Source organism: Ranitomeya imitator, chromosome 3 (genome assembly GCF_032444005.1).
Source record: "Ranitomeya imitator isolate aRanImi1 chromosome 3, aRanImi1.pri, whole genome shotgun sequence".
Classification (NCBI taxonomy): domain Eukaryota; kingdom Metazoa; phylum Chordata; class Amphibia; order Anura; family Dendrobatidae; genus Ranitomeya; species Ranitomeya imitator.
Genome location: NC_091284.1, coordinates 775,048,539 through 775,068,128, shown reverse-complemented (window position 1 = coordinate 775,068,128; position 19,590 = coordinate 775,048,539). Strand labels below are relative to the sequence as shown.

General features: G+C 47.0%; 1 protein-coding gene across 3 annotated transcripts in view; it reads right to left on the bottom strand.

Annotated features, from left to right (window-relative positions):
* The window catches only part of C3H11orf65 (chromosome 3 C11orf65 homolog), a 62,766-nt gene extending 43,848 nt beyond the window's left edge, over positions 1–18,918 (bottom strand). For 2 of the 3 annotated variants that reach the window (XM_069759082.1, XM_069759085.1), the window contains exons 1-4: positions 18,792–18,918; positions 17,931–18,200; positions 13,521–13,613; positions 9,760–9,813 (exon numbers count right to left, since the gene is read on the bottom strand). In XM_069759082.1, coding sequence (XP_069615183.1) covers positions 9,760–9,813; positions 13,521–13,613; positions 17,931–18,035 — 252 coding nt within the window. In that variant the 5' untranslated portion in view covers positions 18,036–18,200; positions 18,792–18,918. The remainder of the gene's footprint in view (positions 1–9,759; positions 9,814–13,520; positions 13,614–17,930; positions 18,201–18,791) is intronic. The other variant, XM_069759083.1, reaches the window with a different exon arrangement.
* Positions 18,919–19,590: the final 672 nt, after the last annotated feature.

The window sequence follows — 19,590 nt, the reverse complement described above, 5'->3', positions numbered from 1 at the left end:
ACCACTAGGGGAGCTGATGAGCTCACTGTTATTAGCCACTACTAGGGGAGCTGATGAGCTCACTGTTATTAGCCACTACTAGGGGAGCTGGTGAGCTCACTGTCATTAGCCACCAGTAGGGGAGCTGGTGAGCTCACGGTTATTAGCCACCACTAGGGGAGCTGATGAGCTCACTGTTATTAGCCACCACTAGGGGAGCTGATGAGGTCACTGTTATTAGCCACCACTAGGGGAGCTGGTGAGCTCACTGTTATTAGCCACCACTAGGGGAGCTGATGAGCTCACTGTTATTAGCCACCACTAGGGGAGCTGATGAGCTCACTGTTATTAGCCACCACTAGGGGAGCTGATGAGCTCACTGTTATTAGCCCCCACTAGGGGAGCTGATGAGCTCACTGTTATTAGCCACCACTAGGGGAGCTGATGAGCTCAGTTATTAGCCACCACTAGGGGAGCTGATGAGCTCACTGTTATTAGCCACCACTAGGGGAGCTGATGAGCTCACTGTTATTAGCCACCACTAGGGGAGCTGATGAGCTCACTGTTATTAGCCACCACTAGGGGAGCTGATGAGCTCAGTTATTAGCCACCACTAGGGGAGTTGATGAGCTCAGTTATTAGCCACCACTAGGGGAGCTGATGAGCTCACTGTTATTAGCCACCACTAGGGGAGCTGATGAGCTTACTGTTATTAGCCACCACTAGGGGAGCTGATGAGCTCACTGTTATTAGCCACCAATAGGGGAGCTGGTGAGCTCACTGTTATTAGCCACCACTAGGGGAGCTGATGAGCTCACGGTTATTAGCCACCACTAGGGGAGCTGGTGAGCTCACTGTCATTAGCCACCAGTAGGGGAGCTGGTGAGCTCACTGTTATTAGCCACCACTAGGGGAGCTGGTGAGCTCACTGTTATTAGCCACCACTAGGGGAGCTGATGAGCTCACTGTTATTAGCCACCACTAGGGGAGCTGATGAGCTCACTGTTATTAGCCCCCACTAGGGGAGCTGATGAGCTCACTGTTATTAGCCACCACTAGGGGAGCTGGTGAGCTCACCGTTATTAGCCCCCACTAGGGGAGCTGATGAGCTCACCGTTATTAGCCCCCACTAGGGGAGCTGGTGAGCTCAGTGTTATTAGCCCCCACTAGGGGAGCTGATGAGCTCACTGTTATTAGCCCCCACTAGGGGAGCTGATGAGCTCAGTTATTAGCCACCACTAGGGGAGCTGGTGAGCTCACTGTTATTAGCCACCACTAGGGGAGCTGATGAGCTCACTGTTATTAGCCACCACTAGGGGAGCTGATGAGCTCACTGTTATTAGCCACCAGTAGGGGAGCTGATGAGCTCACTGTTATTAGCCACCACTAGGGGAGCTGATGAGCTCACTGTTAGTTGGTGTAGTAATAATAATAATAATAATAAAATTAGCCCCCACTAGGGGAGCTGGTGAGCTCACTGTTATTAGCCACCACTAGGGGAGCTGATGAGCTCACTGTTATTAGCCCCCACTAGGGGAGCTGATGAGCTCACTGTTATTAGCCACCACTAGGGGAGCTGATTAGCTCACTGTTATTAGCCACCACTAGGGGAGCTGATGAGCTCACTGTTATTAGCCACCACTAGGGGAGCTGATGAGCTCACTGTTATTAGCCACCACTAGGGGAGCTGATGAGCTCACTGTTATTAGCCACCACTAGGGGAGCTGATGAGCTCACTGTTATTAGCCACCACTAGGGGAGCTGATGAGCTCACTGTTATTAGCCACCACTAGGGGAGCTGATGAGCTCACTGTTATTAGCCCCCACTAGGGGAGCTGATGAGCTCACTGTTATTAGCCACCACTAGGGGAGCTGATGAGCTCAGTTATTAGCCACCACTAGGGGAGCTGGTGAGCTCACTGTCATTAGCCACCAGTAGGGGAGCTGGTGAGCTCACTGTTATTAGCCACCACTAGGGGAGCTGGTGAGCTCACTGTTATTAGCCCCCACTAGGGGAGCTGATAAGCTCACTGTTATTTGCCACCACTAGGGGAGCTGATGAGCTCACTGTTATTAGCCACCACTAGGGGAGCTGATGAGCTCACTGTTATTAGCCACCACTAGGGGAGCTGATGAGCTCACTGTTATTAGCCACCACTAGGGGAGCTGATGAGCTCAGTTATTAGCCACCACTAGGGGAGCTGATGAGCTCACTGTTATTAGCCACCACTAGGGGAGCTGATGAGCTCACTGTTATTAGCCACCACTAGGGGAGCTGATGAGCTCACTGTTATTAGCCACCACTAGGGGAGCTGATGAGCTCACTGTTATTAGCCACTACTAGGGGAGCTGATGAGCTCACTGTTATTAGCCACTACTAGGGGAGCTGGTGAGCTCACTATCATTAGCCACCAGTAGGGGAGCTGGTGAGCTCACGGTTATTAGCCACCACTAGGGGAGCTGATGAGCTCACTGTTATTAGCCACCACTAGGGGAGCTGATGAGCTCACTGTTATTAGCCACCACTAGGGGAGCTGATGAGCTCACTGTTATTAGCCACCACTAGGGGAGCTGATGAGCTCAGTTATTAGCCACCACTAGGGGAGCTGATGAGCTCACTGTTATTAGCCACCACTAGGGAAGCTGATGAGCTCACTGTTATTAGCCACCACTAGGGGAGCTGATGAGCTCACTGTTATTAGCCACAACTAGGGGAGCTGATGAGCTCACTGTTATTAGCCACCACTAGGGGAGCTGATGAGCTCACTGTTATTAGCCACCACTAGGGGAGCTGATGAGCTCACTGTTATTAGCCACTACTAGGGGAGCTGATGAGCTCACTGTTATTAGCCACTACTAGGGGAGCTGGTGAGCTCACTGTCATTAGCCACCAGTAGGGGAGCTGGTGAGCTCACGGTTATTAGCCCCCACTAGGGGAGCTGATGAGGTCACTGTTATTAGCCACCACTAGGGGAGCTGATGAGCTCACTGTTATTAGCCACCACTAGGGGAGCTGATGAGGTCACTGTTATTAGCCACCACTAGGGGAGCTGGTGAGCTCACTGTTATTAGCCACCACTAGGGGAGCTGATGAGCTCACTGTTATTAGCCACCACTAGGGGAGCTGATGAGCTCACTGTTATTAGCCACCACTAGGGGAGCTGATGAGCTCACTGTTATTAGCCACCACTAGGGGAGCTGATGAGCTCACTGTTATTAGCCCCCACTAGGGGAGCTGATGAGCTCACTGTTATTAGCCACCACTAGGGGAGCTGATGAGCTCAGTTATTAGCCACCACTAGGGGAGCTGATGAGCTCACTGTTATTAGCCACCACTAGGGGAGCTGATGAGCTCACTGTTATTAGCCACCACTAGGGGAGCTGATGAGCTCACTGTTATTAGCCACCACTAGGGGAGCTGATGAGCTCAGTTATTAGCCACCACTAGGGGAGTTGATGAGCTCAGTTATTAGCCACCACTAGGGGAGCTGATGAGCTCACTGTTATTAGCCACCACTAGGGGAGCTGATGAGCTTACTGTTATTAGCCACCACTAGGGGAGCTGATGAGCTCACTGTTATTAGCCACCAATAGGGGAGCTGGTGAGCTCACTGTTATTAGCCACCACTAGGGGAGCTGATGAGCTCACGGTTATTAGCCACCACTAGGGGAGCTGGTGAGCTCACTGTCATTAGCCACCAGTAGGGGAGCTGGTGAGCTCACTGTTATTAGCCACCACTAGGGGAGCTGGTGAGCTCACTGTTATTAGCCACCACTAGGGGAGCTGATGAGCTCACTGTTATTAGCCACCACTAGGGGAGCTGATGAGCTCACTGTTATTAGCCCCCACTAGGGGAGCTGATGAGCTCACTGTTATTAGCCACCACTAGGGGAGCTGGTGAGCTCACCGTTATTAGCCCCCACTAGGGGAGCTGATGAGCTCACCGTTATTAGCCCCCACTAGGGGAGCTGGTGAGCTCAGTGTTATTAGCCCCCACTAGGGGAGCTGATGAGCTCACTGTTATTAGCCCCCACTAGGGGAGCTGATGAGCTCAGTTATTAGCCACCACTAGGGGAGCTGGTGAGCTCACTGTTATTAGCCACCACTAGGGGAGCTGATGAGCTCACTGTTATTAGCCACCACTAGGGGAGCTGATGAGCTCACTGTTATTAGCCACCAGTAAGGGAGCTGATGAGCTCACTGTTATTAGCCACCACTAGGGGAGCTGATGAGCTCACTGTTAGTTGGTGTAGTAATAATAATAATAATAATAAAATTAGCCCCCACTAGGGGAGCTGGTGAGCTCACTGTTATTAGCCACCACTAGGGGAGCTGATGAGCTCACTGTTATTAGCCCCCACTAGGGGAGCTGATGAGCTCACTGTTATTAGCCACCACTAGGGGAGCTGATTAGCTCACTGTTATTAGCCACCACTAGGGGAGCTGATGAACTCACTGTTATTAGCCCCCACTAGGGGAGCTGATGAACTCACTGTTATTAGCCCCCACTAGGGGAGCTGATGAGCTCACTGTTATTAGCCACCACTAGGGGAGCTGATGAGCTCAGTTATTAGCCACCACTAGGGGAGCTGATGAGCTCACTGTTATTAGCCACCACTAGGGGAGCTGATGAGCTCACTGTTATTAGCCACCACTAGGGGAGCTGATGAGCTCACTGTTATTAGCCACCACTAGGGGAGCTGATGAGCTCACTGTTATTAGCCACCACTAGGGGAGCTGATGAGCTCACTGTCATTAGCCACCAGTAGGGGAGCTGATGAGCTCACTGTTATTAGCCCCCACTAGGGGAGCTGGTGAGCTCACTGTTATTAACCACCACTAGGGGAGCTGATGAGCTCACTGTTATTAGCCCCCACTAGGGGAGCTGATGAGCTCACCGTCATTAGCCACCACTCGGGGAGCTGATGAGCTCACCGTTATTAGCCACCACTAGGGGAGCTGATGAGCTCACTGTCATTAGCCACCACTCGGGGAGCTGATGAGCTCACTGTTATTAGCCACCACTAGGGGAGCTGATGAGCTCACTGTTATTAGCCCCCACTAGGGGAGCTGATGAGCTCACTGTTATTAGCCACCACTAGAAGAGCAATGAGCTCACTGTTATTAGCCACCACTCGGGGAGCTGATGAGCTCACTGTTATTAGCCACCACTAGGGGAGCTGATGAGCTCACTGTTATTAGCCACCACTAGGGGAGCTGATGAGCTCACTGTTATTAGCCACCACTAGGGGAGCTGGTGAGCTCACTGTTATTAACCACCACTAGGGGAGCTGGTGAGCTCACTGTTATTAGCCCTCACTAGGAGAGCTGATGAACTCACTGTTATTAACCACCACTAGGGGAGCTGATGAGCTCACTGTCATTAGCCCCCACTAGGGGAGCTGATGAGCTCACTGTCATTAGCCACCACTAGGGGAGCTGATGAGCTCACTGTTATTATCCACCACTAGGGGAGCTGATGAGCTCACTGTTATTAGCCCCCACTAGGGGAGCTGGTGAGCTCACTGTTATTAGCCCCCACTAGGGGACCTGGTGAGCTCACTGTTATTAGCCACCACTAGGGGAGCTGATGAGCTCACTGTTATTAGCCACCACTAGGGGAGCTGATGAGCTCACTGTTATTAGCCCCCACTAGGGGAGCTGATGAGCTCACTTTTATTAGCCACCACTAGAAGAGCAATGAGCTCACTGTTATTAGCCACCACTCGGGGAGCTGATGAGCTCACTGTTATTAGCCACCACTAGGGGAGCTGATGAGCTCACTGTTATTAGCCACCACTAGGGGAGCTGATGAGCTCACTTTTATTAGCCACCACTAGAAGAGCAATGAGCTCACTGTTATTAGCCACCACTCGGGGAGCTGATGAGCTCACTGTTATTAGCCACCACTAGGGGAGCTGATGAGCTCACCGTTATTAGCCACCACTAGGGGAGCTGATGAGCTCACTGTCATTAGCCACCACTCGGGGAGCTGATGAGCTCACTGTTATTAGCCACCACTAGGGGAGCTGATGAGCTCACTGTTATTAGCCCCCACTAGGGGAGCTGATGAGCTCACTGTTATTAGCCACCACTAGAAGAGCAATGAGCTCACTGTTATTAGCCACCACTCGGGGAGCTGATGAGCTCACTGTTATTAGCCACCACTAGGGGAGCTGATGAGCTCACTGTTATTAGCCACCACTAGGGGAGCTGATGAGCTCACTGTTATTAGCCACCACTAGGGGAGCTGGTGAGCTCACTGTTATTAACCACCACTAGGGGAGCTGGTGAGCTCACTGTTATTAGCCCTCACTAGGAGAGCTGATGAACTCACTGTTATTAACCACCACTAGGGGAGCTGATGAGCTCACTGTCATTAGCCCCCACTAGGGGAGCTGATGAGCTCACTGTCATTAGCCACCACTAGGGGAGCTGATGAGCTCACTGTTATTAGCCCCCACTAGGGGAGCTGGTGAGCTCACTGTTATTAGCCCCCACTAGGGGAGCTGGTGAGCTCACTGTTATTAGCCACCACTAGGGGAGCTGATGAGCTCACTGTTATTAGCCACCACTAGGGGAGCTGATGAGCTCACTGTTATTAGCCCCCACTAGGGGAGCTGATGAGCTCACTTTTATTAGCCACCACTAGAAGAGCAATGAGCTCACTGTTATTAGCCACCACTCGGGGAGCTGATGAGCTCACTGTTATTAGCCACCACTAGGGGAGCTGATGAGCTCACTGTTATTAGCCACCACTAGGGGAGCTGATGAGCTCACTTTTATTAGCCACCACTAGAAGAGCAATGAGCTCACTGTTATTAGCCACCACTCGGGGAGCTGATGAGCTCACTGTTATTAGCCACCACTAGGGGAGCTGATGAGCTCACTGTTATTAGCCACCACTCGGGGAGCTGATGAGCTCACTGTTATTAGCCACCACTAGGGGAGCTGATGAGCTCACTGTTATTAACCACCACTAGGGGAGCTGATGAGCTCACTGTTATTAGCCCCCACTAGGGGAGCTGATGAGCTCACTGTCATTAGCCACCACTCGGGGAGCTGATGAGCTCACTGTTATTAGCCACCACTAGGGGAGCTGATGAGCTCACTGTTATTAGCCCTCACTAGGAGAGCTGATGAACTCACTGTTATTAACCACCACTAGGGGAGCTGATGAGCTCACCGTTATTAGCCACCACTAGGGGAGCTGATGAGCTCACTGTTATTAGCCCCCACTAGGGGAGCTGATGAGCTCACTGTTATTAGCCACCACTAGAAGAGCAATGAGCTCACTGTTATTAGCCACCACTCGGGGAGCTGATGAGCTCACTGTTATTAGCCACCCCTAGGGGAGCTGATGAGCTCACTGTTATTAGCCACCACTAGGGGAGCTGATGAGCTCACTGTCATTAGCCACCACTAGGGGAGCTGATGAGCTCACTGTCATTAGCCACCACTAGGGGAGCTGATGAGCTCACTGTTATTATCCACCACTAGGGGAGCTGATGAGCTCACTGTTATTAGCCCCCACTAGGGGAGCTGGTGAGCTCACTGTTATAAGCCCCCACTAGGGGAGCTGGTGAGCTCACTGTTATTAGCCCCCACTAGGGGAGCTGATGAGCTCACTGTTATTAGCCACCACTAGGAGAGCAATGAGCTCACTGTTATTAGCCACCACTAGGAGAGCAATGAGCTCACTGTTATTAGCCCCCACTAGGGGAGCTGATGAGCTCACTGTTATTAGCCACCACTAGGAGAGCAATGAGCTCACTGTTATTAGCCACCACTAGGAGAGCAATGAGCTCACTGTTATTAGCCCCCACTAGGGGAGCTGATGAGCTCACTGTCATTAGCCACCACTCGGGGAGCTGATGAGCTCACTGTTATTTAAAGGGATTGAACAGAACCTAGGAACAGAATAGGTGACGATCGCTTGGGTTTGCTACTACTGGGACCAAGAGCATATCACAAAACTCTTGCCCATTTGACTGGAGCATTGGTTGAGCTTGCACACGTCCGATCCAATCACCATCTAAGAAAATGACAGAGATAGCAGAATATGGCACGTGGCTACATCCAGAAGACAATGAATAGATTGCTGGTGCCCATCCATGATCACTTCTCCATTGAAATTGAGCAATACGGATGTCCCTTCTCCAGTGTGATTGGAGTCCCAGACGTAGGACCACAGAAATCAGCAAGTTATCACCGATTCCGTGTAGATATATTAAAGGAAGAAACCTTTGACGTATAGGTATGTCATCGGTCATGTCACTAGTGGCCTTTGATGCGGGCTCCAACGCAGAGCCCGCATATTTCCCAGCACATGACAGCTGGTCTGATCAGCTGTCATGTGCCTCTTAACAGCTGCGGGTGGATCTGAGATCAAAAGTTTTAAAAAATATAAAAAAAAAGCTACAGGTCTCGGAAAACGGTGACATAAGCAAATACTTTTTTTCTTACAAATTCCAGATTTTTTTTCACCACTTAAATAAAAAAAAAGCACTTGTTTGCTATCTGCGTACTCGTAATGACCTGGGAGTCATATTTCCAGGTCAGTTTTAGCATTTAGTGAAAAAGGTAAATAAAAACCCAAAAACAACTGTGGAATTGCACTTTTTTTGCAATTTCACCACACTTGGACTTTTTTTTCTTGTTTTCCGGTACATTATATGGTTAAATCAAAGGTATCATTCAAAAGTACAACAACAAAAAAAGCCATCACATGGATATATTGACGGAAAATTTAAAAAAGTTATGGCTCTGGGAAGATGGGGAGTAAAAAACAAAAGCACAAAAATGGAAAATCACAAGATCATTAAGGGGTTAATAACACAGCCCACTCCCCCCAAAAAAACCATGGCCAAAGAGATTAAATAGGGCATAACTCATTCTAAGGCCTCAATCACACATCCGTGTTTGACCGCGTACATGAATAATTGTCACCGTTCTCACCCGTCTGTCGGCTTTTACCATCAGTGTATTTTACAGATGGATAAATAAATGACAATTCTTGGACATTGGACAGGGATGACATCAGTGCGCTGTACGTGTTTTCCCGGACTCATAGACTTATATCGGCCCTTTTCGCCCGTGCTGCTGGAAAAACGGACATGTGCATAAGATCCGCTGTATCCATGAAAAAAATGGATGCAACACATAGGAGCGACATGGACACCTAAATGATGCCTGAGACCAATGTTCGGGCCTGGATTGGGGCTGGTCCAGACGTCGTGGTCCGGACTCAGACTGTCCATGTTGGACGTTTGATACTGACTAGAAGGTGCGTTTAGGCTTCAGAGCAGGTCAGGGGACAAAAATGTTAAAGGACTTCCCATTAAAGACCCCAAAAACCAAGTTGTCCTGGTGGGATTGTGGTGATGATGGTTAATATTAATGAATAGATAGTTGGGCATTTTGGAGGGGCACTTACCAATATGTATAGTGGTCAATCTATACTGTACATGTCCGTATGTGGCAGATAATCAGCCTGCACTGACACCGCTGCTGCCTCATCACTATCGAAGCTACCGCCTCACCAACACCGGAGCTACCGCAACCCTCAACCTACTGTCTCCTTCCCCATAATCCTGTAGAATGTAAGCCCGCAAGGGCAGGGTCCTCGCCCCTCTGTATCAGTCCGTCATTGTTAGTTTGTTTACTGTATGTGATATCTGTAACTTGTATGTAACCCCTTCTCATGTACAGCACCATGGAATCAATGGTGCTATATAAATAAATAATAATAATAAATAATAAATGAAGATGATAGTTACCCCTCCGAGTCTGAACCGGACATGTACGCCAGCGGCCGCGTCGATAAGTCCTGCCTGTAAATAAAGACAATAATACCTTTAGATGGACATATTCCAGTGCTCTCCAACCTGTGACCGTCCAACTATTGGAAAGCTCCTGTCTGCTGCTGTCAGGACATTCTGGGAGTAGTAGATTGAGACGGAAAGTCACAGATTTGACACTGCAGCTGTATTACCAACCGTTACAGACTCAGCATTGTAGTTCTACCAGGCTGTGGCTACAAGAGTCCTAGGAGATATAGTTTACCAGAGAGCATTTAATGGGAACCTGTCAGCAGCTTTTGGCTATCTAATCTGAGATTAATATGATGTAGGGGCAGAGACCCTCTTTCCAGCAATGTGTCACTTACTGGGCTGTGTTTTTGTTTCAATACAATCAGTGTTTTATCAGCAGGAGATTATCACTAGAGGACTAGGTTCTCGTGCCTCCTGGTCCAACCCCAGCCTCCACCTTGCTGTCAATATACAGTGCACACAGAAGGCAGCCAATCAGTGATGTGGGCGAGGTCAGCATTCTGAGTTCTGCTAGATCTGCAGCAGAGAAAACTGATTCAATCACAACTGCTGCACCCAGTAAACTAAGTGACACATCACTGGAATCAGCATCTCTGTCCCTCCATCAGGCTGCCCTCGGATTACATAGCAAAAACCTGCTGAGAGATTCCCTTAAAATATTGTAAAACTAGTAAACCCATAAGATAATCAAAATGTTCCCTTTACAATTCAGTAATGAGTGGGCTGTATACTGCAGATATGATCTGTGGGTGCAGGCAGGGTCTTAGGAATTCATCACAGTGAATGGCTGTCTCTTTACAGGAAACACCGTTAATAATTCTGCACAATCAGCTAACCTGACCCTTAATGTGGCGATACATGGCAGCTTCACTGTAATACACTGTCCTCTATATACGCCCTTCACGATAACAGACAGGTATACAGCCAGCAGATCACGTTCCCAGTAGGCCTCACCAGGCCCATTTCTCAGGCTACCTCCAAAGTGACGGAAAGATGGTCCAGTACATGTATGACTGGTGGGAGATCTACTGCTAGGACCCCAGCCAATTATGTGACCCCCATGTGAATGGAGTGACAATGGGCACGTGTGACCCCCGCCATATTCACTGCCTATCGGTGCGGTGGTTACACATGTGCTCTACTACTCCTATAGATTCATAGAAGTGAACATGCAGACAACCTCTTCACAGAGGGCTTTAGGACCCCCATTCACAGGATTCCTGAGGTCCCAGTGGTCACATCCCCAGGATTCATACTTTTATCACCCAACCTATTGATTGTTGGTCCTTGGCATAGGCACCTACCACACTGATAGATTGTATACTGGAAACACGGAGTAAATGTGTTGGCGCTATATAAATAAAATTATTATTATTAATGTCCAAAAAGTATGGTATATAAAAATATAAATGTATTGAACGCACAGAAGAACATATACTGTACATGCATATAACAGGTAAATCAGCTCCCGAATGTAAATAGAGCAAAGATCAGGTAGGTAGCGGCATGTACATATGCTGGCATATTAACCAGTGGTGCCCTGTGATCACATTCTGGGGCAAAGATGGGAGCGTCTGCCCGTGCACACCGACAACGGTCAGGCCGGCCTCACACTAGCGAGTTTTACGGACGTATGAGAGGTGCAGAAAATACGGATTGCATACGGTACAATGCTTCTCTATGCCCCTGCTCCTATCTGCCGTATTTTACTGATCCGTATTATACGGTCTTCTATGGCCGTAGAAAAACACAGCATGCTGCGTTTGTCACCGTATTGCGCAAAAAAAACGCCAATGAAAGTCTATGGGGGCGAGAAAATGACGGATTACACACGGACCAGCAGTGTGACTTGCGAGAAATACGCAGCGGTGTTCTATAGAAAAGCCGGCAGTTCAGTGCGGTGTACAGTAAAATCACACTGACAGGTTAGAATAGAATAGGTAGAATAAATGTCTACACATAGTGTGTATATATATATATATATATATATATATATATATCAGTGAGACACATATTTGTATATATATTAATATTTCATACAGCGCTAGGCCAGCCTCGCACTCAGCGTATAAAAATACGGTCCATTATTTACGGCCGTAATACGCAGAAAAGTCCCCAAAATAGTGATCCGTATGTCATCCGTAGGCAGGCTCGAGTTCATATGAGGACATCCAGCAGAGGGCGCATCACTGCAACTCGAGGTAATTGCAGGTCATTGACCTACATTCCACTCATTCCCAGGGGTTTTACAGACAGGGGCGGCTGCATTAGCAGAGCTCCTGCTTGTAAAATTAGTTAACCCCTTCAGATGGATTTACAGCGTGGGATGAGACTGATCATCGGAAGATATGGGATATTGTTTTGTTTTTTTTACATTTGTTACAGGTGACAAGGGTCTTCAGGTGGATTACAAGTATAATAAAGTATTACAACAACCTGTATATTTATTTCATTATTGACGTCTCTCCATTATTAATCTGGCTTAATGTCACCTTACAATAGCAAGGTGGCATTAACCCTTCATTACCCCATATCCCACCGCTACACGGGAATGGGAAGAGAGTGGCCAAGTGCCAGAATAGGCGCATCTTCCAGATGTGCCTTTTCTGGGATGGCTGGGGGCAGATGTTTTTAGCCAGGGGGGAGGCAATAACCGTGGACCCTCTCCAGGCTATTAATATCTGCCTTCAGTCACTGGCTTTACCATTCTGACGGAGAAAATTGCGCAGGAGCCCACACCATTTTTTCCCCGCGATTTAACCCTTTAATTTAATAGCCAGAGCGCCCAAATTTTGCACATACACACTACTAACATTAGTAGGTGGAATATGCAAAAAAAAGGGGGATATGACATGGTTTACTGTATGTAAACCATGTCTCATATCCTGTCGGGTTTGTGAAATCGGGTTTTATTGCAGTCTATGCTCACTGGGCGATCTAGTATATGCACTTAGTGCCCATCGTTACTTGGTCTGCCTGTGTAAACAGGACTCATGCTGCAGACAACTATTGCATTCTATGCTCACTGGGCGATCTAGTATATGTGCTTGGTGCGCATCGTTTACTTTGGTCTGCCTGTGTAAACAGGCGTTTACACGACTACTGATAGAAAAAGTTCATGTAAATAGACCCGCAGTGAGCGCCCCTGGCCAGTCCAAAGCACCAAAGCAGCTCCAGTGATTTGGAGCATTTTCTGCTTCAACCAAAATGAAGAAATAAAAGCATTAGTTTATTCTTTTAAGGAAACCTATCAATTTACTGGAAGGTGTAAGTCAGGTCACTGTACCTCCATCACAATGCAAAGCTGTAAAGCAAGACTTTGCCGTGAGATCCGCAAGGAACACGTGACCATAAAATCAGTAGAAATAACAGTATAAGTACAAGAATTAGCATGTGAAACTATCTAAGGATGACAATCCAAGTAGAAAAGGAATTTGTTTTGGTGTTTGGCAGACGCATAACCGCGAACACTCCGCCAACTCCCTGACTATAATGGCTCTGATATCCGAGGACACTTACAAGAACCCTCAGCATCTGTTGTTCCTGGCATCCGCCATTAATAGCCAATGCCAAAAACAGCTGCATATGTCTGTGGGCTCAGTGCAGAGTTCCTTAGAGGTGATGTCTTCTAGGGTAAGTGCACAACAAAACACATCTTAAAACATTAAAACGAAGTCTATGGAACGAGGCGGTAATCGTGTCCTCACCTCTCCGGGATTAATGCACTTGAGTAACAGTCTCGGATCCCCTTGGGCTTTGAAGCTGAGAAGATTTTTAATATATTTGAAAACATTCATGTCCTGATAAAAAGAAAAAATATAAAGTTTATGTTGTTTTCAGACCCACTGTATTATCTTAATTATAGGGGGCCTCTATCATATAATATACCCAGTAATTAGTTGATCACTATGGGCTAACGGTTTCACCATTACGTTTGTAAAAGGGTTGTCCTATATGCAACGTTTATCATCTATCCCCAGGAAATATTATAAATGTACGATCAGTGGGGGTCCAGGTGCTGAGATACCCACTGATCCTGGGGGCAAAGTTCGCTGTGTGAATGGAGATGTAATGATCATGTCTGAATACCACTCCTACAGACGGTGAATGGAGCGGTGGTCGCCCATGCTCACTACTCTCATTCATGCAGGGGAATATGGTATCCTTGAGGCTAGACCCCTAGAGATCATACACTTATCACCTATCCTGTAGCTAGGTGCTACTGTATATGTTGTTTATGGCACCACATCTAATAGCTTACATCTGGTCCCACACTTAGTATTAGGCCGGGATCACACATGCCAAGTCTCGCATGTTAATACCCGGCACTGCCGGCGCTACTTGGGGGCAGAGTGTGCGGCTGCATGTATTGCTATACAGCCGCACGCTCCGCTCCTGAGTGCCGGGTATTAACATGCGAGACTCGGCCATATTTCTCGCATGTGTGATCCCGGCCTTAAACATATAATATCACAAGGTGCCCATAAGTGAAATTAATAAGTGACCTTGTAATACACAGCTGGTAGCTCCGCTTCCTCTAGCAGTCCTTTAGAAGATGAATGGAGCGGACAGAGCACCCATCACTCCATTCAAACAGGACATTTCAATTTGTGGGACTCAGAAGACGTCACATTAGCCCGGCTAGCCAAAGCCGCACTGTTGATCCCGGAAGATCTGCGATGATTCACCTGTAATTTGTGTACCTTTTTTGGTTTTTTTTTTGCATATTGCTGTCTCCATACTAATTGGTTTTATGTTGAATCTTTTAATATTGTATCAATAAAAATTTCCATGTAATTCTATGGCATATAGCTTCCCGTCTATATTTTTGATTTACGTAAATCAAAATTAATATCCCAGGAAGGTCTGGATTTGGAACGATACTAAAAATCAAAGTGGAAAATCAAATTACAGGCTGATCCAACATCAGTAGAAATGCCTCAAGACAAGGAAATGATGCTCAGTAGTGTGTGTGGCCTCCACGTGCCTGTATGATCTCCATAAAACACCTGGGGATGATCCTGAAGAGACTGCAGATGTCTCCTGAGGGATCTCTTTCAAGACCTGGTTTAAAACATCAGTGAACTCTTGGCCAGTCTGTGGTGCAACGTGGCATTGGTGGATGGAATGAGATATGGTCTCCCAGATGTGCTCGATTGGATTCAGGTCTGGGGAACAGGCGGGACAGTCCATAGCTTCAATGCCATCATCATACAGGAACTGTTGACACACTCCAGCCACATGAGGTCTAGCATTGTCATGCATCAGAAGGAACCCGGGGCACCGGCATATGGTCTCACAAGGGGTCTGAGGATCTCATCTCGGTACCTAATGGCAGTCAGGATACCTTTGGTTAGCACACGGATGGCTGTGGGGCCCTTCAAAGAAATGCCACCCCACACCGTTACTGACCCACTGCCAAACCGGTAATGCTGAAGGATGTTGCGGGCAGCAGATCGCTCTCCACGGCGTCTCCAGACTTGGTCACATGTGCTCAGTGTGAGCCTGCTTTCATCTGTGAAGAGCACAGGGCACCAGTGGCAAATTTGCCAATCCTGGTGTTCTGTGGCAAATACCAAGCGTCCTGCACGGTGTTGGGCTGTAAGCACAACACCCATCTGTGGATGTCGGGCACTCAGACCTCATGGAGTCGGTTTCTAACCGTTTGTGCAGACACACATTTGTGGCCTGCTGGAGGTCATTTTGCAGGGCTCTGGCAGTGCTTCTCCTGTTCCTCCTTGCACAAAGCCTGAGGTAGCGGTCCAGCTGCTGGGTTGTTGCCCTCCTACGGTCCCCTCCATGTCTCTTGGTGTACTGGCCTGTCTCCTGGTAGCACTTCCAGCCTCTGGACACTACGCTGACAGACACAGCAAACCTTCTTGCGACAGCTCGCATTGATGTGCCATCCTGGATGAGCTGCACTACCTGAGCCACTTGTGTGGGTTGTAGAGTCCGTCTCATGCTACCATGAGTGTGAAAGCACAACCAACATTCAAAAGTGACCAAAACATCAGCCAGAAAGCATTGGTACTGAGATGTGGTCTGTGGTCCCCACCTGCAGAACCACTCCTTTATTGAGTGTGTCTTGATAATTGCCAATAATTTCCATCTGTTGTCTATTCCATTTACACAACATCATGTGAAATTGATTGTCAATCAGTGTTGCTTCCTAAGTGGACAGTTTGATTTCACAGAAGTGTGATTTACTTGGAGCTATATTCTGTTGTTTAAGTGTTCCCTTTATTTTTTGATCAGTGTATATATATGTGTAGACATTTATTTGATCAGTGTGTATATATATGTGTAGACATTTATTTTATCTATTCTATTTTAACCTGTCAGTGTGATTTTACATTACACCGCCCTGAATTGCCAGCTTTTCTATAGGACGCCAGTGTGTATTTCTCGCAAGTCACACTGATGGTCCGTGTGGTGTGCAATTTTTTTTTTCTCACACCCATAGACTTTTTCATTGGCGATTCTCGGATGATAGGAGCTGCCCCATAGATTAACATTGGTCCGAGTGCTATGCGATTTTTTTATCGCATAGCACTCGTCCGTATTATGGTCTAGTGTGACTCCGGCCTAAATCTCAGATTCCAGCCATGCATCATTAAAAAATATGTTCTATATATAAAAATAATTTCTGTAGAAAGGGGAACACAATTAAAATATTTTTAGTGTATTTTTGGGGGTAGTAAAAAATACTTTAAAAAATTTTGAAAAATAGCTAAGTACCGTATTTTCTATTTTTCCTAACATGTGCCCCAGATATCGGCAAAGAAAAAATATATAAAATGAGATTTTTGCGTAGTTAAAAACAAGAGGCAAAAATAATTTTAATATCTGAATGAGAAAAAAAATTATAGAGCCGTTAAAAGCGCATGTACGCTAAAACCCCAAAATGTCCCTGGTAGGAAGGAAGGGTAAATGGCCTGGTCATGAACTGGTTAAAATTGACGCAATGTATGTACAATGGGAAAAAAACTAACAACATTGCTTAAAGGGGTTATCCAGGCTTGGGGCTCAAGTCTGCAGTCCGTCTGTGTGATTGAAAACTTGTGAATTCTGGATTCTCTGGAGACGGTGCTGGGAGCAGGCCGTCATGTGACCGCAAGAATGGGATTTGTATTCTTCCAGCCACATTCAGACTAGACGTGTCTAGCCTCGCTCTATTCACTTGCATAGAACGAGGCCACGGATGTCTAGTTGGTACGTGACCGCATCTATGCAAATCGCATACTTGAGCCCGAATCATGGTCAACACCTTAAAATACAAAAAAAGATGGGTGGGTGAAGAGGCCAAAAAGTCTAAAATAGCGATATTATTGAGGGAACTGTAAGCCAATCTCCCATCTCTCGGCTCAGCCGGGCATGTGTGTTTATGTCAGAGGGGAGGAAGGATCTGCTGGTGGCTGATCTTCAGCAGGAACAAAGGATGTCCAGCAACCAGCAGGCCACTATATACATGACGTTACTGGCTGATCCTATGGAAATTGCTGGATTCTGAGACTTTTATTACAAACACATGGCCACCCTGTGTGACCAGCAGACTTTTTCCTATTTCACATTATTTTAGGACAGAATTTGGGACTGGCAGGATGACTTATTTATCGGAATTATTTGTCTTAGCCACTGGAGGAAAAGGGAGGATTCAATTCGGCACGACCATCCAGGTAAAACATAAGTTTATTAGATGCTAAAATAAACTGGATGGTGGTGCCGAATTGAATCCTCCCTTTCCCTCCATTATGGCTGTGCTCACCAGCTGGATCAGCACCGCCAGTGATATCCTGCTACCTCAGGCCAGTCTAAGATGCTATGTGGAGGCTCCCAGCTCTCTCGTCTTAGCCACCATCTTTATTGGCACCAAGGACATAAAATGCTGTATCAGACACTATGCTCTACAAGAAAAGTGTATTAATTGTGGACTAAAACATCAGATTTCCACAAAAGTGGTGATGTCTGGTCACCCACAAGATGGTCATACTGTATGTTGCTTGCATATATTTGGACTGATGCTTAACGTGCAGTCATTCTGAAATACAATCCATAAAGGCGCATGGTGGGTAAGAGTCCCAAGACCGACACTATCCAGCCCTGCAGGGGACACGTACCAGAATCCGGCGGAAAGCTTTCTGGATCACTCGTGCGGCTCTGTCTTCTTCCATGGTGTAAACATCTGGATCACTTGTCACCGGATCACTCACGTCTTCCATCATTACCTCTATGGCGATGCAGAAGAACGGCCACAAGCCAACTAGACGTGAGCACAATAGAAGTCGCGGTGTGAGGATTCACAGGTCACACAGAGTCACTCCAGACCTTTGTGATGAACTTGGACTATCCATTTAAGGTAAGTGATGCTGCTGCCATGTTGGTACTCCCTGGTGGGGAAGTATATAGAAAATAAACAGATGTTCAGTCCCTAAGGGCTCCTGCAGACGTCGGGGCGAGGACTGGCCGCAGCTCTCCTGACCTTGCTCATATATGTCTATGGAGCCGCGGCCAGTCTGTGCACAGACGTCTCATGAGCCCTAAAGGGAAAGACTTAAAAAATAACTTTTTAAAAATATTAAGAAAAAACATTAAAACATTAAAATTTGATTCACACCCTTTTCCTCATTTCAACATATAAAAATACACAGATTTGGTGACGACGCATTCATAAAAGTCCGATCTATCAGAATATAAGATCATGTTACTCAGTATGATAAGCGGCTTTAAGCAATTGCAAAAAAACCCCTGAAAACACCACAATAGCGTCACCTCCTCAAAAAAACAACAAAAGTGCGTAAACGAAAAATCGTCTGTCCTGAAAGAGTTAAATAACACTTTCCTATATCCTTACACAGGTCTGGGTGCCCCCCATAAGGTGTAACCCCACTGATAGCATGCCGCTAAGGCTGGCGCTGTGGGCACCCATAATAATGCCAGGCTGCGGACCACCAGCCATTAGACAGTGGTCTTCTCCTTACCTGGACCCTCCAGCAGCCCCCAGCTATGGCTTTATGCCGCATGCCCCCTTACACCCATCTTCACACCTTGCGTCTAAGAAATCAGCTGTCCCAGACTTGGAGAGTCTCGTCGTTATGGCAACAAATCTCTAACCGGAAGTGACACCACGTACAGCTATTCCGCATGGCTGCGCTTCTGTTGTCCGGCCAGCAGATGGCGCTTAGGAGTCATTATGCCCGGCTCCTAGTTTTGTAATGTAATGAGAAGCTCAAACTTGCAGGCAGGCCCATAGATTTTCTGTGAATATGCCAGAGTCAGCATTCAATATATTCCAGCTTTATAGAAAAGAACAAAACCACATTGACATTGTAAAACAGTGCTAAAATCCCATAGCTCACAGCAGCCAATTACAACTCGGCTTTCATTTCTTAAATAGCTTTGGTGACATGAAAGCGGGGCTGTGATTTGTTGCTATGGACAACAAGGGTAGAGAGAGTTTTTTGTTTTTTTTAGACATTTTTGATAACTCTGTCTCCTCATGGAAAAGTAAATACCTTGAAGGTTGTTAAGGAAATTTTAACCTCTTCCTGCCACAGTTTTCATTTTTTGTGCACTGGTTTTTTTCTCCCCTGTCCTCCTATAGCCATGATATTTTTATATTTGAGTCCACTTTGCTTTTCATTTTGCAGGACGAGTTGTAGTTTTGAAAGACACCATTTATTTTATTATATAACGTGCTAAAATTGGTGAAAAATAAATCCTAGTGGTTAAAAAAACATCCGTCATTGCTTTTTGGGTTTTGTTTTTGCGGCGTTATTT